The 24,272-nt window shown below is 35.8% G+C and overlaps 3 protein-coding genes across 3 annotated transcripts; all 3 read right to left on the bottom strand.

The window, feature by feature from the left end:
• Positions 1–2,485: 2,485 nt before the first annotated feature.
• Positions 2,486–4,621, bottom strand: RB195_021390 (uncharacterized protein; the record flags this gene model as incomplete). Its single annotated transcript, XM_013442017.2, has 4 exons — positions 2,486–2,650; positions 3,522–3,625; positions 3,678–3,815; positions 4,486–4,621. 4 exons carry the CDS (start codon positions 4,619–4,621, stop codon positions 2,486–2,488), a joined length of 543 nt encoding a protein of 180 aa, XP_013297471.2.
• Positions 4,622–4,839: 218 nt separating this feature from the next.
• On the bottom strand, positions 4,840–7,797 carry RB195_021389 (uncharacterized protein; the record flags this gene model as incomplete). The annotated part of the gene is made up of 7 exons (XM_013442016.2): positions 4,840–4,988; positions 5,857–5,935; positions 6,183–6,279; positions 6,347–6,454; positions 6,513–6,598; positions 7,494–7,606; positions 7,695–7,797. 7 exons carry the CDS (start codon positions 7,795–7,797, stop codon positions 4,840–4,842), a joined length of 735 nt encoding a protein of 244 aa, XP_013297470.1.
• Positions 7,798–9,523: 1,726 nt separating this feature from the next.
• On the bottom strand, positions 9,524–18,347 carry RB195_021388 (uncharacterized protein; the record flags this gene model as incomplete). The annotated part of the gene is made up of 15 exons (XM_064208102.1): positions 9,524–9,679; positions 10,283–10,427; positions 10,501–10,620; positions 10,681–10,792; positions 10,995–11,097; positions 11,204–11,296; positions 11,523–11,615; positions 11,690–11,833; positions 12,049–12,189; positions 12,253–12,339; positions 12,413–12,552; positions 13,344–13,488; positions 16,005–16,118; positions 17,237–17,342; positions 18,250–18,347. The coding sequence occupies 15 exons, from the start codon at positions 18,345–18,347 to the stop codon at positions 9,524–9,526; spliced, it is 1,797 nt and encodes a 598-aa protein (XP_064063983.1).
• Positions 18,348–24,272: the final 5,925 nt, after the last annotated feature.

Raw genomic sequence — 24,272 nt, 5'->3', positions numbered from 1 at the left:
AAACTCATGGAAATGACCTTAGAAGTTTCCAACTTTTTAAATTTGATTAAACATAAAAAAAACATTGTTACTTCACAGAAAACATTGCTTTCTGTTCACATGTAACACAAAAAAAAAATAAAAACGAGGTTTAAAAGCCAATGATCCATTCATCTCAAAATTTTGATCATGGAAAAAAATTATTTCAAAATTCATTCCAAATTCAAAAAAAAAAATCAAAGTGGAAATCCAGTGTTCTTGAGTGTTAAACTCTAGAAATCTTTATGGCGTATCAATCCGTTTGGGATCGCCCATCGCGATTGACTGGGGTTCAGAGTTGTTGAAAGGGAGAGAGGGTGTTGGCCTCAAACAATCACTTGCGGAGACTAACTGATGTGTCAAGTCAGTGTTTTTATCCTCCCAAACAAGTCTGATACAAATTTATCGACCCCGGAAAGATGAAGTGCCTGGTTGGCACCGTAGCGGTTTCGAACCATCGATCGATTATGAAGTAATGGTCGGACCTCTCACCGACTGCGTCACACTTGCTCCATCCACTGAGTCCTATGAGTTCGAAATTTCCTACTATTTCACAACTATTTAAGTCAATCTCTCACTTTTGAATTAATATCTTGGAAATGAAAAAACCTAACACCTAGGAAAGTAATCCTGTAGACTTAGTATATGGGAAGGATAGGAGTTGGAAGTGTCGGCAAAACTGATACGGATCAAAGGCTTTCTTCCTGGATTTTTTTAAACTTGACATTCGGTAATTGACTTGACTAATTGACTAATTGATTTGACGTTGACATTCTGCATTTGTCATTAACTTGACATTAGTAGTTTAAAAGTATTGCATCAAGGCAAATAGTTAATACACAGTATTCCTAATTTTAAAAAAGTCGTTGATGAAGTACACACCGCAGGAAGCGGTGGAACAAAAACTGGTACGATCTGTACCGTTAATCCCCACCTGATGGAATAGACAAAAAATACTGTGCGATGAAACTAGAGGTTCTTTTCTGTTGTAGTCACGAAGGTACATGGATTTGCGTTTAAATGTCCTGTATTACTGTGTATTACTGCTAATATTACCTACTATTTCAAAAATCGTCATAATCTTCTGTCGTACAAAACACGGATCCCTCATCGTCTGCCAGAGATCAAGAGGAACCCACATTTAGTTTCCTGGAGAAACACGTTGTTTTCGGGCTAAGATGGATTATGACCATGAATTGCACCGTACATCACACTGGCAGAATTTCGAATAACACTGCTCGATCAAATCTACGAGATGACATTTGATCTACGGAGCCAACATCGCTGTACTGAGCGATTAAGAAGAGCAGCCAGGGAAAGCGTGGAATATGTGGAACGTTGCCTTGGGCGATAGCTAGATTTCCATTTTTGTACCGTATAGAGTTAGACAGAACTCGATCTCCAGACATTGATTAAGGATATGTATAGTCCGTAGACGCCATCTTCCAGCAACGATCGATCTTATCAATTTTCCGAGTTTTCGTTGCAAATCTACCGATTGTTTTTGTGTTTGTGGAATCCGATGAAAACTGTGCGGGTATTTGATTGTGGATATAGACACGACACGTGGAAAATGACTTTAGAGAATTATCGGAATTACTGGTACGGACTTATCCTTGCCACATGGGGCGGCGGAAACGTGACACGTGACATTTTTTTTCACATGCACTGATAACAATCTTTACATATGCCAAGAAATCTTCAAAGTTTCTTTATTAATCTAAAGTCTTTTTTTTTTTGTGATTTGCTATTTAAAAGTTCTTTGAACACACATTTCTACTTCACGACATTATTAGTATAGCAGTAAAAGGGAGAAAAATTGTTATAGTCGGCTCAAAACGACCTGAAGCTTGGGGTTGTTGCGTAATTGGCAGCAGTCGAAGCGATGTGTGAAGGATAGCGGCTGAGATCGAGATGGGACCCTTTAAGGGAGTAGGTGGGGCTAGCGCTAACCCACTGTTCAATGAAGTTACCGATGGTTCCACCTCGATACCATTCACTTGCTCACTCACTCACCGCCTACGCAACTGCACCAAGTTACAGGTCGTCTTTATCCGACTATATCAGCGCAAGAGTTCGGCGAGGATAGCAAGTAGGGCTATTGAGGGTGAGGGTAAGGAAGGAGGCAGAACATCGCTCAAGTTTTCCATTACTACAAATTTCCGTCATAAATTACCGTACAGACAATTGCTGACAATTCATCTTCTGCATCTCAGATTCTTTTTTTTTGTGAAAATACGCTAATCAATCGTTTGTATACAAGGTTAAGAATTACTTCCTTGCAAATCCAATGCGGATGGTTATCCCGGCTTATCTAAATGTAGACGTGAATGCACACATAACTTCTATCCATTTAATATCGCTTCATTACAAGTGTAATAAAGGTTTGACAAAAGTCATAACAGTAAATAACAACCTCGTCTAATAGTAAATCTGTAATCAACTACATAACAAAACTCTTATCGGACTACGTGGGTAACGCCGCCAGCTCATCCACGTTAATGTCATAATCTTTGAATTTCTGTTCTAGCTTATACCATTTTCCGAAAAATCCGACATCATGAATATTGTAGAAGAACTCGTTCCATATCCAGTCTTTGAGATTCGGATCTTGAGACTCATATGTACAAATCTAAAAATTCCACTCATTACTCTTGAGTATTTAAGAAAATCTGAAAGTTATTACAGTAATTTCGTTTCTAAGAAGTTCTTTGCTGATGTATACAACAAAATCTAAGAAATAAAAAACAGAATAGTTCTCAAGCGTGATGAGGTACTTATCAAATTCAGTAGGAACTGTCAAATCTATCAATTCGAAACGGACAGGAGCGTGCAACGGAAAAAACACGCACATTTTGTAGCTTTGAAACAGCTGCAGGCGCTGGTATTTGTGTTCTGCCGGCCAACCGCATTGCGTATCAGCGACCAAATCTTTGTATACGCGGTTTAAAATGTTAACCGTTTGCGGGAGCAGCGGTAATGTTTTAATATTTCCGTAATCATCTTCCGCCTCATACACTCTCAAATCAGCCGCTGTTGTGGGAATGTTTATTGCCCTAATGCGCATTTTTCTTGCTCTAAAGAACACATAGTGAGCTCAAAACGACATGAAGCGCGGTGCAGTTGCGTAAGCGGTTGAGCTCGAAGCGGCGTGCTGGAAATATCGGTTGGAGTCAAGGTGGGACCGTCGCGAATTGCAGCAATGAACGGTGGTAGCAAGGGTCCTCACTCGATCCTAACCGCTGCACCCCACCGCACCGCTTCGAGCGCAGTCGCCTACGCAACCGCACCGTGCTTCATGTCGTTTTGACTCTACTGTACTACACCTATGCTTACAATTTCTATTCCGGGGACGGCTCTGATGGGATTTCTAGTAGTTCTCTGGTTTCATAGTATGAAAAAGTGTAACCAACCACGCTTTTATTTTATGTCATTTAAGTGAATTACCTCACAGCTCATGCTAAATCCAACAACAACAAAAATCAATAACAATAAAAACTTACAGAACTATCGTGAGTAGATCGAACTAGTAGTGAGAAGAACCAAAGGTTATAATAATGTAGCCGATTTTGACATAATAAAATAGATCGTTCGGCAAGTTCATCATCTGAACTATTACTAAGAACTTGTTATTCATACGGAAGAAAAGAACTCCTTACCAGACTGTTTGTTATGAATAGATATAGGTAGTAATGTCATAGTTTGCCGTCGTTCTCGTAAATCATTCAACATGCTTGCTTCGGTGGGGTTTGTACGGTAAGCGTACACGAGAACACCGAGACCAGTAAAATATATTCCTAAATATACAAACGGTTTTGGAAATTTAACAATGAGATACCAAGAAAACCTTGCTATTACTACTAATTGTTCTCTACTTTTGATTACAAGCCTATATATGAATTAATTAATCCAACAGCAGAAATCTATACTTAGTGCTAATCTTATCTTAAAATGTTGGGTAATAAAAAAGCAGGAAATAGACAGACAGTTTAGTATTTTCCAAATAATTGCAAAAATAATTTTCTTCTGCTCTTCAGGTAATTGTAAAAGTTTTTCTTCAAGTCCCTATAGGAAATATTAGATATGATTGGCAGTAGAACTGTAGTTTTAACACTTGTATCCAGACTATCGGAACTGCCCCTCTTGGAATCTTCTCAAACCTTAAGATGCAGGATGTGGAGACATTTAACACCTTACTAGTTAGGCAGATAGTTGGAAATTTTTAAGAGGTATAATTTCTGCAGTACTTGCACCGTAAGCAGACAAAAATTGGTGTCACAGAGAAAAACATGCATTTGTTCACTATAAAAGTAACCTTACAGACAATTTAGAGCAAAAATATGTTCTCTCCGATGTTTCTCAAAGTTTTTGAAGTCGTGAAAATAGAACAGAGACGAAAAACTGATGTTGGCAACATATATCCCAAAGTAATGAAAAGTAAGAATCACTATATTCGTGATCACCCACCTGCCTTGAATGGTTTCTCTTTACAACCTTCCAAGGTTTCTTTAGCTACAATACGATAATCATTCCCTATCCTACACCAATAATCAACGAAACTTCGACCAGCCTTTCGAAAGAAGCCAGAGATAACAGATGACATACTGTAGCGGAAAAATATAACCCAATGCAGACGACCTGCAAAAAAAAACTAGGAAATAGATTCTACGGTGTCACCTTTCCGAACTAAAATAACGCACAGATACAACAATTTATTGGATAAATCAAAACATTTATGACCTGGTCACAACCAAATAATAAATATATGGCGATCACGAAAAGGGGTTCCAGACGAAGTACAGAAAGGAATGACGATATTAATTAACGGATCTTCTTGCGTTTAGCCTCGTTCCAGTACAGGAAGAACTGTACGAAGAGCACAGCATTCAGGACGGCAGCAATTGCAAATGAAAAGATCAGCAGATTGTCACCAGTGTCTTGAACCGAAGTGAACACTCTAGCGATAGTTCCTTAAAAAAATTAATTCACCCCATAAACAAATAAACCAATACAAATAAGTATACACGCATACACTTTTTTACTGCCTAGTTTCGATATCTTCCTTAAACTGTCCAGGACACCGAAAAACAAATTATATGAGGTCCTTTTCACCGTTCGAAGTGAAAAAACGACATGATTTACCATGAACGAATATAACACGTGCTAGTTTTGAGTATTTTTTCGACTTTTTTTGGATCTTCGCTCATCTTTTGATGATCGCAAGATATGAAAAAGTTATCGCGTTCCATTTTTTCTTCACATTCCACCTACACAATTTACCTTGGCGATTATCACTAACGTCACGTGACCAAATTTCAATGAAAAGCAAAGAACAAAAAGGATGCGATAAGACAGATCTTAATTAAAGAAATGAAGTGTCCTTAGTGCATATGATGAAATAGGAACGATGAGTTCTTGAGACAAAATCCTTGAAAAGATGTAAGACTTGCAGTAACTGCCCGTACACGAATACGAATTGCAAAAGTTTCGAAGAATTTCGTTAGAAAATCCATTCCGTTACTGGATAATGAAATTTTGAGATGTTATAGTCTATAAATTTTCTCCATGTTTGCATAATGTACGTAAAAAACGAAACGAAAACGGGAACATATGAAAGAATCATTCTAACTTTGACCTCAAAAGCATCAATGTCATGATTAAAGCTCCAAAAATTGAGATTTTACATTTATGTTAAGCAAACTTAATAGAATTGTACCCAATATACTAAAAAAACAAATAAATAAGGACATTGTGAGATAGAAAATTGTAATTAACCGTTGAAAATATAATGGTTAACTCAGGAACGAAAAGCGTATTAACTACTAAATCTAAACATACCAGCCAACTGCAAAGAAACAGAAACAAGCGACAACTGTCCAGTGCTTTGATCTTTGTAATTTTGCCATGCTTGGATTGTCTGAAAAAATCTTTTGAACAGTGTAGAGATGAGTTGAATACAAATAACAGCAGCTGTGGTATAGAATTGTTCTATTAGCTGCTAAATCGAAGCAAAATATTCCAAAACGTGCTGGAGGTCATCGTAACAAGTACTTAGAGCGATTCTTTTAGAAAGGATTCGCATGAATGCATAAATGATTCTGAGGTTTTGCGTCAAACAACTGAATCGTTGCATAACAGTAACTTCAGAGGAAAAAAGAACTCACCTTCGAAGCAACAGCAATAGGAATACCAAGTGCCTGGATAAGTGTGAGGAACTCAGAAGGTAGATAGTTTCCAATGACAGCGAAAACAAATGCCCAACTGAAACACGCATAATAAGAGTGAAGATTTTGGAAGTAAAAAATAAATAAATGAAGTAGTAACAAACCAAAATGCAAAAAATGCAAAAGCATAAGCACTAGCGTCCGAATAGTAGAGAATCTGCATGACAATGATCATAAGTTGAACAGCAACGAAAAACGAATCACCCCATTGACTGAAAATTTTCTTTTTCGAACTAAAGAAGTAATAATATGTGTATATAAAAAGGTTACCTAAATACAAATCCTTTGTTAAAGCTATACGAGGCGGTACCAGCAGCGGCAACAAGAGCAAGAAGCTGTGACAACAGAGAGATGCCCTAAAATCTATTCAATAAAATATCAAATAAATTTTTACATTAAATAGAAGTAAATCTATTCTATTGTAAAGACTCCACGAAAAAGTAAGACTCATAGAAACTCGCATAAATACGATTTAAATAGTTTTCTTTAGCTGAAAATGATAACACTCTAAATTTCCTAAAGTTTCCCAATTCAACTTTCTCACTTCTAATATTAAAGAATTCGATTAAGATAATCACATTATTCCCATTTTGAAATAGGTTTTTACTTGAAAATGATTAAGGAAACAAGTAGAAGAGTAGAACCTGCACAATTATGTTCCGAAGTGTTTGAATTTCCAAGTGTGGTCGTAATAACTATGAACTATGCAATCGTAATATTATAGTATTTAGATCGCGACGCAAAACACCAAATGGAAATCTTTTAAATGTTTTGTTTTCTCAGGATACAAGTTCACAAAAATATTTCCATAAACCTGTTCAAAACTTTTCAGCGTAACTATGAAACGCGTTAGCTCTCATTAGCTAGCGGACTAGCATTACAGTGCAGAAGAAAAGGGGCACATCCGAAATCACTTCCAACTAATAAATATTGGAGACAAAAAGATGGTCTGAACCATTTGAGAGCTTACAAATTGTACCTGGTGTATCTAACAATCAGCAAAGTATTCACAGCAGTGCAAAATTTACAGAACAGAAAGAATGGGTTTATTCGATAAGAGCAAAAAGTTTCAAAGCACTAAATACATCTTGACAAAGGTGCAAGTTTCAGTTTAATTCAGTCATATTTCTGAGATCATTAAAAGAAATTATACGCTGTATTGTCAGCTCAAACGTTGTTAAATCTAGTTTCTTACTATAGGATTAGACGAGGAATAACGTTAAAAAGAAAAAAAAAACTAAAACAACTCACCTTAGCATTCTTTGCATTGAAAATCTTAATAATCTGAGGTACGAAAAGAAGAATCGATCCGGCAGTAATTCCAAGCCCGAGCACACGACTTAACACTACCTTTGGGCAGGTTGCTAAACATAGTCAATCTTACAAATATACACAATACAAAAATATAGAAATACTGAAATATACAACAGAAAAAAGTTTCCAACAACTTACGATGAAAAACATTGAAGTTGATAATTAACTCTTCGAAACAATTCTTTGGAAAGACGAACTGTAGTGCATTGTGCACATATTTCTCCAGGATGGACCCCTTCATCCCCTGAATAAATGAAAACGAGTAAGTTGACAAGTAAAGTAAAAGCATACAAAAGAAATGAGGCGAAAAATAAGTGGAGATCCTACAACATATGATTCATTTATTGAATAAACTAAAAATAAAATATATAAGTGAGGAAATCAAGATCCCCCGCAGAACTTGCATGATATCCAGTGGAAAGTTTATCCGTTGGAAAATCTATTACGAAACCGATTCAACACTGCGACAGCTTATCCCCCTGTGCTATTTTGATTTTATTGTTTGAAAATCAAACCGAGTCATGCACTAAACTGCAAGCCACTCGTACTGTCATCAGGCTCAACTGTACAATGTTATTCGATCATTCGCTAGGAAAATCCTAGCAGTTTTGGATAGGTCATAGCTATTATTTGTTCCGAATTCCTGGCTATAAATATGAGAGCTTTTCTAAGTCTCTTCTTCTCCACCTCTCTTTGTTCATATCAATCTCCTTCATAAGTGCTAGGAAAGATATGTTGGCGAGCATATCAGCAGCAAAATCCTTAGCAGTTAGTTTTTTTGGATAAAATGTAGTTGAGGGGCACTCAACCGCGCTCTGGAGTAAATTAACTTAGCAGAAGCCCTACATCCTAAGCATTAACGTTAGAGGACCTATGACATGTAGAATAAAGCTATTAAGAGAAAAAAAGGAAGACACAACTTCCAGGAATAAGAGCTCGCTCGAGCCCCCTACCCTTACCCGATTAAATCGCTTTACCCGTTCTTTTGTGTAGTTTTGGTACGTATAACGTTTCGATACACGAATACTCGCGAAAAATAATTAGTAATTAATTTTTCTGAGTAGTTTTAATTGCATTAAGTGGCTCAACGCAAAGCTATGTCGTACTAAAATCGCTTTCCTTTCAGCTGTCCAGCAATATGACATAATGAAATGATTGAAGCAAGAAAAAAAAAAAAGAATATGACAACAATATCGCCTTTCTTCGAGCTAAACGACGTACTTTGAACGTTTTCATACAGAAAGTAATTTAGAACAACTTTTTTTATTCGTACATAACGCTAAACACAACCTTGCAATAAAGTAAAGCTATACTGAACAATAGGACGACATGACATTTAGTCATGGAACTTAAAATTACTATCGAATTCATAGTTTTATTTAGATCGTTTACAATTATCTAACTGAAATAAAATGAAAATCTTCCCGATATTGTAGTCGATCCAAACAAAACACTATGAATAAACTAAATGCCAGAGGCAGTCTACTTTATATCTACTTCGCCTCAACTAATTGGCATCTACCAAATACAAAAAAAAGACGATAACGAAAATGAAAACATGACAAATATTGTCAGTATAAGTATCGTTAAACTGTACATAACCACTGGAAAAAAAGCAACCCGTATTAGGAATTAAATCATTTTAGAAAAAAAAATGACAACCTCACAACTAGAATTACACAAAGGAGGCAGGCGCATAATCACAATGAAAAGACTATGATGGGCTCATTTTATATGAATTGGGCAAAACATCCGAGATAAAACATGCATTAAGTAAAGTGGAGTGTGACAAGCGAAATATGGCCATTATTAATTAACAGCATGTTATTTTAAATATGTCAATAATTAACACATTAATTATCTAAAAGTACTCAACAACAGACACGTGAAATAAAATCATTTAAGGAAATTTCAACTTAGAAATGGTAATTTTAAAAAATGTATGGCAGTATTCACTAGTAGAACTGTCACGAGCCTGTCAGTACGTCAAATACTTCCAGTTCGTGGATGTCAAAGCTACGACTTTGTACTAATGCTGGACTACCAAATGTTCTACATGCTGACGACATACCATGCGTGAGTTCTTCGGATATACGGATAGCGTCTCCGTCACCAGAACCAATCTGGAACCAAATAGGTTAACGATATGAAAGACAATAAAAAATAGTAACTGTACGGATAAAACAATAATGATTTGGGCAGTTACTGGTTAACATCAAATAGATTTCTACTTTCTCAAAATACAGTAATTCATAGAAATTTAAATAATAATTGGAGCGACCCTACAGTGCCACTATGATTTCAATATGGCGAGAACATCACACCATGTTCCTAACCGAACTAAAAATACTATTGTTTTGATAGTGGATCAACAGTTCCTTCACAATCACTTAGACTGCTTAGAATTGTTTAATTGCACTGCTACAAATTCTCAAATCCTTACAAACCACTCAGACAAAACTAATTTCAATCACTGACTATAAAACGGCGATGAGTATGCTCATCTCTAATTTTCAGAATAAACAAGAAGACAAACAGCTTCAATAGGGCTAAACAGAAACATAGCCTCAATTCCACTAAGTTTTTTTGGACAGTACAGTGCTCTTCGATGCGTTTCAATTCAATACTAGAACTCGATTTCCTCGGATTCCGTAAACAAGCTGCCCATGAATATGTATGGGTTGTTTTAAGAACAAATATAAATTCACGATACAACAAATACATACCACGAGTAACTTGTCACCCGCAGCCATAAACATCTGAGGGCACGCATCCGGATGTTCGTTGTTGTTACCAACCCACCCATAAATGATTGGAAGTTCTAATTCTTCTTCAAGAACCCAGACAAACGACTCCCCAGTACCGAAATACCTTAAACACAAATGAATAGTCGACAAAAATAGCAAAAGACGTAAAATTGGAGAAGAGAGAAAAAAGAACGAACTTGGATTTTGATCGTTCACGTCGATCATTTCGCTCGGCCCAGGAGGAACTACAGTAAGCTCCGAATTTTTCACCCGTAGTGGTTTTGATAAGTAGCAAAGTTTGTTCTGCTTGGTCGATTCTGAGAGAATGAAGAAGTTTGGTAAATTGATTTTGAAATGTAACCTCAAGAACATCTCACTTGCTCCAGAGATGAGTGAAGCTAGCACCATCAGTGCTTAATCGGAAAAGAAGTTGAGGTGTTGCTAGTTGTAGACGAGGTGGAAATGACGACATTATTTCAGCAGCAGCATCTGGAAAATTGATCATCCTTGAAATAAATGGTCATCCGCATCCTAAGAAGAAAGCTGTTGTGTTAGCCACGCTGCCATAACAGATTTGTCGAGTCAGTAACGATTGAGGGAATGAGTGGGCGCGACATGTAATCCTTCAGGGCTTTTTTTTTTAAAATAAAAAGTAATTAAGATAGGCGTTTGTTAATAAATGTATAGAGACCTTGGTCAACAATCGCGGAAGAAAACGGTTGTGTAAACAAATGACGAGCTCTTCTTGGTAAGGCACGTTTTTGCGTTTGTCTTCGGTTTACATCTTCTCGAACCTGGAACAATGTACAATTCTAAATTTTTAAACGAATAGACGTAAGCAGTGCATACGGTGAAAATTAAGGATTATGGAGTCAATATATTTCCCTAGTATACAATCACCTTGTTCTCGAACTGAGTTTGAAGCCGTGTTATAGTTGAACTTTGAAGATTTCGGATTCGTACTGCAGTTTGAATGAATGTTTCCGTCGAGATCTGTAAAAATCCTGGTGAAAATAGGATAAAAACTACGAAATCATAACGGGCGATTTATTCTAGTCTTTGAAATTTACGATTTCAGCCTTTGAACATATTTGATACGGTGGAACTGTACCAAGAAGTAAGTATTCCATATCTTCTTCGTCATTTCTTTCAATTTTTCTATTCTAATACAAATACGACAAAGTTTATCAGATAAATCTAACTATTTCCACAAAATCACCTGCATTTGCTGAGCAATATTTGCAAGTTCTAGCTTAACAGCTTCAATTCGTTCTTCTTGCGATTTCCCATGCAAGTCATCAGTAGGGCGATTCTAGAAAGGTCCTGAACACTATGGGAAAGAAAAGTTCCATGAAGTTGAGGGAGAAGATGAATTGATGATAGTACCTTCAACGATTTTGCCCATATATAAACAATTGCAATCGCAGCTCTTGTAAGGAATTTTTGTCCTTCCACAAGGTAACAATCGATAATTCGGACGACATGATTGAATGGAAGGCCGCTGAAGATCCATGAAAGCCAATCTCTTGTCTGTAAAGAAACAAAACTATGTTAATTATTGACACATAAGTCGAAATACCTCATCTGTCGAAAGCTTCGTTGTTAATTGGTATAATATTTACAGTGGTAATGAAAGAAAATAAGTACTCTATCTCAAGAATGACAAAAAAAGTCGCAATGAAAAAAGGTTATTACTAGCTAATAACTTTACACAACATTATGAGAGAGAGAAAAGAAAAACAAACCGTTTTCACTAGTATTGAGTCATCAGCGGTTCCAACCTGCCTTTTCAGCATAGCATAGGCTCGTGGTTTATGTTTCTTTATAAGAGAAAGTATCGTATATGAAGATGCAGACCACTGTACCGGTGATGTCATTAAATAACCCTTGAAATACAAAAGAACACTTTAAAGGACGTACAAGAAGGAGATGAAGACGAAAAAAAAAACCTTTGAAACAAGCAAATGCTGGACACAGGCAAACACGTCCTCATCCTCCAGATAGTGAAGCATTAGAGCACATAGTGGATAAAGCATCTTAAAAAGTCAAAATTCAATCGGAATATTAGCAGGGAAATACTGGATTTTGAAAGGAAATGACACAATTTACCGGTGCAGAACTAATCTCTGGTCGTAAATGTTCGATTACAGTGAGCAATCGAAGAAGTCGTACGGCTCCCTGCTCATTTAGATTGAAGTTATTCACCACTACACCTTCCTCACTTAGAAATTGAGGTTGATGTGATTTTGCTTAAAAATAACAAGGTATCTTTATTATTCATAAACTTAAATATTCTTCAAATACTTGACAATACATATAGAGATCAAGAAAATCGTATTGGTGACTACAACTCTAGCGTTTCATATCGTAATGATAGGGGTTTCGCTGCAGCATCTAACGGAATCACATGACAATTTGTTCAACTAAAACAGCTTGTAATTTCATGCATGAATATCCGTAAGGATTCCAGCTTCGATTTGAATGTGTACGTGAGCATTATTCTGTGTAAAAACTGTAAAAGGGCAAATTGGATTTGTTTACAACTTCCAATATGCGAACAGAAAAAAGAGAATTGCTTGTGCCGAACAAAAAAGAATTAAATTGGAAGAGTGAAAGGAAATAGGGGAAAAAGAAGCTCTAAGAACAAAAGGGCGGCTCTATGAGTGTCCCGCATTGAAGAAAGTTGAATTATACAAACCAGAGTTGGTGTTTGGTATAAATTTCCTTATTTTTATCATTATTTTTTCCTTAAAACTGAGACTCCGAGCTCCAAAAACTCGAATGGTGATACATTCTTTCGTTCTGGACTTTTAAATCATAAATAACGAGAATGAAGACAGTTGATTTTCTAACTTTTTACTCAAAAGTTATGGTCCCACTTTCGAAAATAACGAAAATAGGCTCTTAGTAATAGTATGTGCTATAACCAGAAAAGAACAGACAGTTAGGCGACTATGGAAGAAATATAGTAATAGATAATTGCAATGAGAATAGTACAAGTTTGGAAAAAGAAAAAGTAGCATAAAATTCCTTAACTTACTTCCACTTCTAACAGTTTCCTCAAGTTCTGTACGATATAAAGTTTTGCTGCTATCATAATCTTTGCTATGACAGAGAATTCGCCATAATTCTCGTCGAACTTCATGTCTAACTGGCCATTCTGCTTTTCTTACAATCTTTTTCACCTGTAATACATATATGTTTACTTATTAGATTACGATATCGCCTACGATCTAAGAAAAGAAACTGAGACCTTTAGGAAGCGTTCAAGTGCATCACTGTGCCTTCAAAAGTCAACAAACTGATCTAGTTGTTGAGACAGAAAAAAACAACAAATATTTCGCGGAGCGTAATAGCGTTCCAGCGTGTTGTCAGCGAAAAAAAAACCCCTCATTCTGTTGACATTAAAGGTCGTTCTCTACGCGTATATTGGTCTAACACAAGTTTTTTTTTCAAAGGTTTTGTGAAAAGATTTAGGGATTTCGAACATTCTTTCAGATAAAAGAAAATATATAAGAAAAGCGTACAGGGAATTCAAGAGTTACAAGACTATTTTTGCACTTCTCAAGAGATTTCAACAAAAGAAAAAACAGTGTCGAGATATAGAATTTTAAGTAACGAAATAGAATCTAGGATGACCATAATGTTAAGCGCTGCTCATTAACGAAAAAAAGTACTAATTATAAATTGTTCTTAGTAGAATCGAAGACTCCTCTAACTCCTCTAGTCTTTTTTATCCTACAGTCAGATGAAACTTTGTGTATCCTTGCTAAAACGGTTATAAAGAGGAAGGACAACATCTTAGGAATTCTGGAAGAAATTTTCTTAGCTAATGCACATCGAGAAGTTGAGAATGCCTCGGGTACAACATTTTTGAAAGTCTAATGTAGAGTTCTACAAAAAGGTAACGTAATTCTTACAAATTGTGCAAAATTTTGATGGATGAGAACAAGGGTATTAGTTGCGTTTAGCACGATTTATAATCCTGTGGATCATACAACTTTTTCGGGAATACTACAAATCATATATCACAGACCACTGTATCACTGTTGTGCATATAGGTCCCTTAGAGCGCGCAAGATATGAAAAAAAGTCTTGAGGTCAATGAAGAGGGTTTCCGAAAATCTTGGCAACTCAGAAACATGGGAAAAGGAATTACACCATTCCTCAGGAAAGAGAAGAAGGCACGACACTTACTTCGCAATACAAAAACACATCTTCCCAAAAATCCGATGCTGCAGACGATTCAGAATATCCGGAATCTGCTCCTGATGAGTCTGAGTCGACACTAGTAAAATGAAAACTGCCCAACATTGGCCTATTGTTCAGCGTTGACATTCTGAGTATCGTAAGTTCAGAGAATTTCCAGATGAACACGAGTAAATGGCCGCCAATTAGGCGATATCCGATCAATAAGATATGGACAGATAGTAGTATTCCTCGATGGGGTCGAGATTCGATAGTCTAAGTAGGTAAATAGGGGGTCGAGTGTTGATGGGTGGGTGGAACCGTTTAGGAACAACAAACAACGCAAGAGGTAGGGTGGAAGGCGGAGGGCGGTGACGAACGAAAGCTGGCCGGAAGCAATCCGGGCGGATGAACCGGAATCGGAGGCACAGACGCGGCACACAAATGTACACACACGGTCAAACAGAGTTATGCGATTTCACGGAGGTAGATTTCTTTATATGGGTTGACCGTGAGCAAACAGTTGATCGTGTATATTTTTCTCAATAGTTCATGAATGCTACTATGGAAAGGGGTGGGGTGAATTGTTACTTTGTAGCAGTGATGAATAACTCGTGGTATGGTAATACCGTTTCCAACAATGTTTGGTGAACTTTCATGAACTTTCAAGAGGAGAGTAAACAACAAGGTTGCGATCATAATTCACGCATATTGATAAATCGCAGCGATCACATCGGAATAGAGAGACGACCGCCATGTGATATCGTTAAAAATTCAGTGGGAAAACAATCCAGACACAAACTACAGAATTATAAATAGTTGAAAAGAAAAGGAGAAAAAATCCAGGACGTAAAACTGCCGCAGAACACTCAGATAACCAAACTCTCTGTGGAAAAAGACTAGACACTATATTTTCTGGCCAAGGAGAAATAAATTTAAGTCGGTTGAAAGAAGTCAGAACGTTTTAAGCCAGCGATTCTGATAAAAGATAAAAGCTCCCCTCCAATATATATTCATTTCAATTTATTTCCAAGACAATTGAAAGAATACCGGCGCACTCAAAAAAGAAGCTCGAAAATTAATTCTCATCGAAAAATGTAGCAGTACTCTTTGTACTGTAACAAAGTTCAAAATAGTAAAAATGGTTAAAAATCCAAGCAAGAAACTATTCGTTTCCCAAGATGTAGCAAGAATTGTCCTTGGAAGGTAGAGTAGCCAGGAATGCGCGAATTTATGGGAGAAAATCAAATAATTAAGAAAAAAATCTGTTGAATTTCATAGAAACTCCGGTATATCATCGTAAAGGTGTATTTCACGACACTCATTCACAAATAAACAAAAATTTATTTCATTAAATTGGAAAAAAAAATTGTTCTGAAGTCAATCAGTATCTCCCAGGATCTAGTTCTAAAAATTTCAAATTCTAGCTCAAGTCAGACAAACTAGTATTAGTAGTCTTATCGAAGATATAAATGAAGAGATATGCGGAAAAATTATGCCAAAGAGAACTCACTGTATCAGTTCGGTTAAGTCGGAGATTTTCCCTAATCTCGTCAATTTTTGACGGCACTGAACTTGCGCCAACGTACGTATCGCTGTTTTTCGTGAATCGAGGATAGGTATCTTTCTGAAAAAAAAAGAACACGTATAGTAGAGATTGTATACAATGGATACTGTAGACAAACTTCAACTTTACATCATCATGCAAACAAAGACTGACAACTTGAAACAATACTAACATTCCACTCAACTTACCTCAACATCGCTCATTATAAAACCCAACCTTAAATTAAAGCTAAGTTAGAAGCTAAATTGTCGCTGTTACGAAGGTGCTAGGAGGAGAAGGAGGAGGAGAGTGCATAGGAACTACAGCTGCAATGGCAAGCTGGATGAAACTGCGCTTATACGAGGGAAAATCGATATGCACTTAGCTCACGAGCGGCGGATGTGGTCAAAATTCCACATTCACACGTATGTTATATGGAAATGAGGAGGAAATAGAGGTCGATCATGGAAAAAAATGGAAGTGAAAATTGTTCAGCCTATATGAGTCAATTGACGACGTTGTCGATGGTTCATACGTTATTAGCGCAGCTGCCACGCAGTTATAATGCCGACACCTTTAGGATCGGCCAGGACAATGGGCATTTTCCAATCATACGCCACGATTCGACAGCACGCTACAACGTAATCCGTATTACACTCAGGATATAGTTGTCGTAAACGTAATTAGAACTCATTGACTCATTACGAAAATCTTCTTTAGACAGCTTAGCTAACTGGGGTCTCGGGAAAAGTTAGGAAGTTGTCGAATGCTCGTGCATAGGAAAATAGCGGAAATTCTGTGCAGCCATCTTGTAATACATGGGATCTCAAAAATTACTGGAAAATGTCAATAAAGCGCGATTACTGCCCTGTGACTAAGTCATCTTTCCTCAGTTCCTCACAAGGGAACCGGCTGTTTGTTGATAACTCCTCGTTTCTATCTTCCTCTCCCCTCGTGAGACACAGCGAAGAAAAAGAACATCCGCTCTGCTCGGAAAAAGCACTGCTTTCCAAACATTCCGAAAACCATATAGCATACTAATCTAGTCTGGAACTATTCACACAAAGGACTGTAAACATTCGACTGTTTTGACAGAGGGTGAACAGAAAAATGATGTGATCAGAACCTCGGGAACGATTGCAAATATTACTAGTAATTTCACAATGAAGTAGTCATGATATGATAATGAAGAATATCACCTTTCGAAGGGTTTCCCACTCGTTATCTTCTTTTTCTCGGCTTGAGCGAATACTTGAGGAACGTGCGGGTAATCGAAGCGAACGACGAATAGCAGTTGACAAACGCCTGAATCAGGGATAATTAGCATTTATCAGAAGTGGCAAACATCTCCTTTAAATATTTAAATTGCACGCATCAACAAATGATTCCAATCCCTCCAAATTCATATTTTTCACGGAAAAATTCAATTATGAAAATTCCCGTGGATCCACAACTTTCCTAGACCCCGCTGTTTAGCAATACGGAATGCAATGCACAGGCGAAGCGTAACGAACCTCCTCCTTCACAAAGTCCTCAATACTTAACGTCTAACGGTAATATTTACAGTCTGCTCAAAATTATCTGGTTTATAGTGCAATATGGCATAAGCGACCGTGTTCCACGCACCGCGGCTTGATCCGCCCGCTGGATGCTTCGGATGTTTTGTTGCGGGCTTAAAGGCATCGCCCCACGAATCTGAGGTGGTGCAGATTTCAGGTGGAGTATTCGTATACAGGATGGGAGACTATGAAGAAGGGTGTGATTTCGTCCATTTCTTCCTAATTGCCGTAAAAAACGGCCCGGATGATACGGCTTCAGGTGTTTTGGCGCACAATTTTCTACAGGGAGATCGACTGGAGCGCGCCAGCCTTGTGCAGCGCCGCATCTTCCGGGCCGTTTTTTACGGCAATTAGGAAGAAACGGAACGGAATCACCCGCTCTCCATAGTCTTCCATCCCCTATACAAATACTCCACCTGAAATCCGCACCATCTCAGATTCGTGGGGTGATGCCTTTAACAGGTGTTTGGTTTTCAGCCGAAAGGAAAAGTGAGGGTCCCAGTACGAAGACGTCAACTGTAGGTCTATTCCTATCACAATAGGATGTAATACGGGAAGCGGCTAATTTTTGAACAGACTATATTAAACATTAGTATTTCAACATTTTAGCGTGAAATTTTCAATATATTTGAAAATTAACTAGAGAAACTCACGAAAATGAGCTGGTTTCACGTGTGAGGCCACGCCGAAATATCGGTGCTGGTTTCACATCGTCCTCATCAAATGTGTCCTCGTCCTCTGTGGCACTCATTTTATTCGTGGGACGTTTGTACTGTAATTCATATTTATTAACGAAAACATATATATACGTGGAATGAATTCAAACGAAAGTTCAAGGTCAACAATAATTGTAATAGGAGATCTGTTCTAGTTTCGTGCTGCAAAATTTGTGTAAAATTCCGTTAGCAGCTAGCTACGTTATTGATGTAGGAAAGGGAGGAAATCGAAGGGAAATATATCTTAGTACATGATATGAGTAAGAAACTAAAATAAGTGAAGTGAATGGAGGTAGAACAGAAGGTATAACAAGTATAAAACGGAAGAAAGTAGAGCGTATACGGATAATTTCCAGATGACTGCGCTTAGAAATCGATTAACGAGCTGGAAGACCACATCAGTGGAAAGTCAATAAGTATTTTTTTTTATTTGCCGCCGTATGTTCATACATGTTATTTATCATTTATTACCAGTTTAACTACATCACATTGTCTAATAATAACCTTAGACATTTCTTCAATGTACCAGGAAAAAATGTTACTGGTTAGTACAAATCAAACATTAAGAATCCGGCAAATCTTGCGAAGAACACATAGAAAGTTCCAACAAAACCTCAAATTTGAGGTAAAAAATACCTTTCAAGATAGAGTTTAGCACATATATTTCTAATTCGTGAATAAAATCAAATAATTCTATAAGAAGCGGCCCGATACAAAAATAAGCAAGAGAGCGATGAAATGATTCATTTTCTGATTTCTCCCAATAATAAACAGGATATAAACGTCAGGAACTCCATAAAATATACAAATAAAATGTCTTCAAATGGTTTCCTCTCCTGACAGATATAATAATGTAAGCGACATGGAAAAAGGTTCAAAAAATGTTAGAATGAACATTAAAGACAGTAGAATTGTTTCTTTTAATATCTTTCAAATGAATTTTTTGAAATATTGGAGTTCCTTATTTTTGAAGTTAGTGAAAATTGTCTCTGGGATCCCTAGATGATTCTTGGGTCTGTAATCATAGAAGTATGCTAACAAAAACGTCTCAGTTTCCTTAATTATGTTAGAATTTTTAGGATGTTCTTGGAATATCGAGGTATACTCGTATTCAAAGCCTATCCTCAAAATTTAAGGGCGAATAAGCCGAGTGGATGTTAAGAACTCAACTTTATAGGATTCGTAGAAGATAATACCACAATTTTTTGAGGCGAATTTGAAATAAAAATCTTAGGATCTATAAGGTGTTGACAATTCTTGTAACATGCCGCAACCCATAACCATTTCCAAATTTATTATAGTTTAAATGGGTGCTGAAAACAAGAGTTCGTAGCCGAGGTTCTTTTTTTTAATTTTGTGGAAGAGGTAGAGAAAAGCTAATGGCGTGTAATTACGAAAGATAGCTGGATTTTGAAGAAATTACCAACTAAAATTAAGGATAAGCTCGTAGGAGCAAAAAGAAAAGATCTAGAAAAACTAATAAATATGTAAGAAAAATAGCAAAAATAAAATAAAAGAAAAATAAAATCGAATGCAGTTCCTATAATTTAATCTAGAGAACATTCCGATAATTTTCCATTTATTCTCGGAAAATAAGGATCAGAAAAACAAAAAAGCTCATTTCTTGGATAGCAACTACTTGGAGCATATGATTTTGAACTAAAATAATTTAGTTCGACTAAGTTTACCACATACAGTATAAATGTGGTTACATCAAATCATATTGTAAACAATTGTAAACAAGTAAACAAATACAGTAATCGAAATTCGTAGATGAGGATATGAATAAAAAATTAGCAAGCAACAAAAAAAAAATAAAATAATCACATCGATGTTCTAATTTCTTATGATATCTTAGAATAAAAACGGACATTTAGTGAATTTTAAACTTTAAAATTCTAATATAGTTAGTATATAAAGGTGAAGAATATATGGGTATAAAATCACTATGAATCAAACCGATACGAACGATAACGGGAATCCTATCGTTATCAGGAATCGTTAACCGTAAGCAAATAAGCATGCGTCAGCTTCTTCATAAAAAAATAGATAAACAGCAAAAATTAGCATTTAAATGAGTATATTATAACGATGATTTGGTCGATTTCATAGGATGAATTGATTCGATCATAGATCAAAATTCTATGATCAAACTCGTAATTTAAATTGCAAATAGAAACTCAATAGTTTCGCTATTTTACGAAAGAAAAATCTCTTGCGTCTAATTAAAAATTCGATTCGAATATGTAATCGAACGAAATCGAATGAATATTTACAGATGTACACACGTATACATACATACATACACATACACACACACCTACACATACAGCACAGTTCGTTCGGGGCACTACATAAAATCGATCGATTGTGTGATGGTAGGGGGGATGGGAAAAACCGTGTGATGTCGCGCACCCTAGCTGGTTTGAACTGACACGATGTGGGGAGAGCGATGTGTGTCCCCCCCGAGAACAATGTGTATGTATGTATGTATGTATATGTATATGTATATGTATGTATGTGTATGTATATGTATGGTTTAAATGATAATAATAGAAATTCCGCTATGAAAGCATGAATAGGAGGCGAAATAGAAATTCTCAATAGTCATCACAGAAACACGTCTTTTAATCGATCGCCTCTTTTATTAACTTTTTAGCGTTTCCCATCTCGAAATCGATAACGCACAATTTTCAAACACGTTACTAATTTCAAATAATCAGTAACCTGTTTGAAAATTACAACAATCAATGAACACACAAAGAACAGTAACGGTACTGTAGTATTCGATAACTAGTTGAATTATATAAATCTGGAGTGATGGAATGAATGAGTTTTTCTTGGATCTATAATGACCTTGGAAGTGTTTTTTTTTTTCTACCGGAAGTACATATGTTGTAGTAGCGCATAAAAATTACCAAAATTATCAAAAAATTTGTTTTATAAAGTAATAAAAAATAGTATGAAGGTGATAGACAACTTCTCGCTTACAGTTCAAATACAAAAATATACATTCGCAGCCAGAAATCGACTTAAAAATAAGGAAGTAAATGAGGAAAAGAATAAATTCATAAAATAAGTAAAATAAAAATTTTAAAAATGGAAACACATTCACTAGCCCTGGTTAATTATTACCTTTTGTAAATTGTAGAACAATTACCTATGTTAATTACTTGGATAACTATGATATGTATCTATTTCTATATATTTTTATAGCTAGAAGAAAATTTCACGTTCGCTGCACTTACCACTGCAAATTTGACAAAACAATAACTTAAATCAGTGAAAACATATTCAGTTCCTTTAACGACTTCGTTCTCACAAAGATGTTTTAACTGGTTCACACTACCTTAAGCACCCAATACCTAGTACTTTAAGGTCTTAAAGGTTCGTCTATGAATTAGGAAAATACTTCTTCTTTCTTCGATACGAGTCAGATATTCTAGAAAAGTACAAAAATCTCCTGAAATGGTTTAAATAAAACGACAATTATTACATTCATTAGTGTGTACAAATCCCGTGAATACAGCAGAGCGGGCTAATCCTTAGATTTTAGGAAGTACTAAATAATAGGTTTACTAAATAATTTTAGAAAGTACTAAATAATAAATAAATGATTTCATGGTAAATTGAAGAAATAAACCGATCATAGTGAAAATTTTCTTATTTAGAGTGGAAAATTTGATGTATTGAAATTGGTATATTGATTGCTTATTGATTTATTGCGTTATCCATATATAAGGATCACCTGGCAAAATGAAATCAACATTAAACCAGTCACAATAATTCTAAATTTGAACGCTTTCTTTAATATCCGGAAAAATCAAGCTCGTTATCGTAAAAGTTAGCAGTTACACAACAAAAATCTTTACAAAAATGAGATTTGTTCATTAAAGTTAAAATTTGCGAAAATAAAAAAGTATATTGCTGTTATTATAGTGTTCGGTAAGGAGGAAAAGAGATATTGAGTACAATTTCGCCTTAAGAACCTCATATCCGAATCAGGAAAACAATCAAACTCCACAGAACTGTGATCAATGTTTGATTTTTCGTCGAACCCGATCTTTAACCCTACTATCAAGTTGCTTTATCATTTTATGGAATCGCCGTAACACTGATAAACTAGCAATCCATAAAGAATTTTCCTAGATTCATTACATGCTACTGTAAAATAAAAAAGGAAGAGAATAACAAAACAGGAAAAATTCTACATTCGTTTACTCCTCATGTACATATATTCACCATAAATATAGATTCTTTTAAAAATGAACACACTTCTGAAATAAAACTGACTTGTTCAGTTATTTGATGATATTTGTACCTACTTTAATACATAAAATCAAAAACAAGTGGATTTTATGTGTTTGTGCGGAAGTGGGAGTCACATGGAATATTAATGAAAGTGGGACGAACGTTGTGTGAATCACGGATTCCGGAAGTTATAATTTATTCCCGAGCGTTTTAAAATACTTTACTTTCTAATTGTATTAGTCATTGTGAATCAACAATAATTTTTATTTTTACCATTGTTTTCTGCTTGTAAACAACATTAAACGTATTCAAAATTCAAATTAATTATTATTCGAATTTTTGGGGACCTTTATTAATGCATTTAACTGTGTAAAAAGTTAGTTATACGGTATAATAATGTGAAGTAGATATAAGCGTGTATACAAAGTGCGCCATAAATATAGTCGCTGGATAAAAGGTGAATTATTTTCGCGAAATTGATCAGGAAACAGCATGGCTTTGATAATAATTGATCGATAGTCTATTTAACAAAAAAATGTTTTTTTTATTCAATATGACCTCTCTTGGCACGAATAACAACGACAATAACATTCAGACCCTCAGGGTAGGACTTTATGGCAGACCGCAGGTTTGCTTGTGGAATTTTCTTCCAGGCTTTTTTCCTTTCTCCTTTGAGGATTTCAGGATTTGAATAGTGGTGTGCCTTTTACAAGTAAAACAAAAAGTGCGCAAGTGTGCCTTGCGGACTTTTTTATAACGTGTAAACTTAGATTTGTTCATATATGCGACGTTTTACCACCAAACCTTAGGCAAGATTATTCTTATTTCAAAAAAATTCGAATTAAAAATCTGTTCCACAAGCTGAAACTATACGGTCATAGTCTATTCGTTAAAAATTTCTTTCTGTGTGGAAAACTGGAAATTTCTATCACTTGTATCGAGAAAAAAAAACCAGAATTTGGGAAGAACTCACTCGGATATTTTTAGGTGGATCAAAAGTAATTGACACACCTCATATGCTCTCTTAATGAATTGGTGTTCTATTTATTTACTGGTAGGTCAAAATGATCGAAATATGAGCGTATGGGATGCGTTTATACTTCTCGTAATTATATACACTTTCTCATTTTTGCATAGAAAGGAGTTTTGTGTTTTCTTCATGTGTCATCGTTGAAGAATGTCATTAGAAACTATGAAATACATCGGAAAGGACCTATTCTCTAAAAATATATTAATAAAATGGTATTTATTTGTACTTTGTGACTTACATTCTAGCATGATTTTCATTTTTGTTAAGTAAATAATCAATCATGCTACAAATGTTAGTATTTTCTCGCGAAAAAACAAAAATAAACAAATTAAGAGTAGGAAATATGAAAATCCTGGATACTGGATACTGAGAACGGGGAATAAGGGGGCTTTTCTGGTATCTCTATCGTACATACATAGTTATATTAAAGAGTCAAAAATCACAAGAAAAAAGTAATGCGATTTTTACCATCATGCAAATTTTCTTTTCTTTTTGGCGAATTGGTAAATTTAGTTCGCGTAATTCAATGTGTTGAAACATGAAAGTTTCCATAGAAATACTATAATTATATAATATAATCGATATTTTGCATCGTTGTCATTGTTTGCCTCCGAACAATGATTATGACAGTGAATCTTGACGGACGTTTATATGAACAAAAAATCGTGTTTCCTAGAAA

This window comes from Necator americanus, chromosome X, assembly GCF_031761385.1.
Source record: "Necator americanus strain Aroian chromosome X, whole genome shotgun sequence".
Classification (NCBI taxonomy): Eukaryota; Metazoa; Nematoda; class Chromadorea; order Rhabditida; family Ancylostomatidae; genus Necator; species Necator americanus.
Note: the sequence above shows the minus strand (reverse complement) of the source record. Positions and strands in the feature narration are given on the sequence as shown.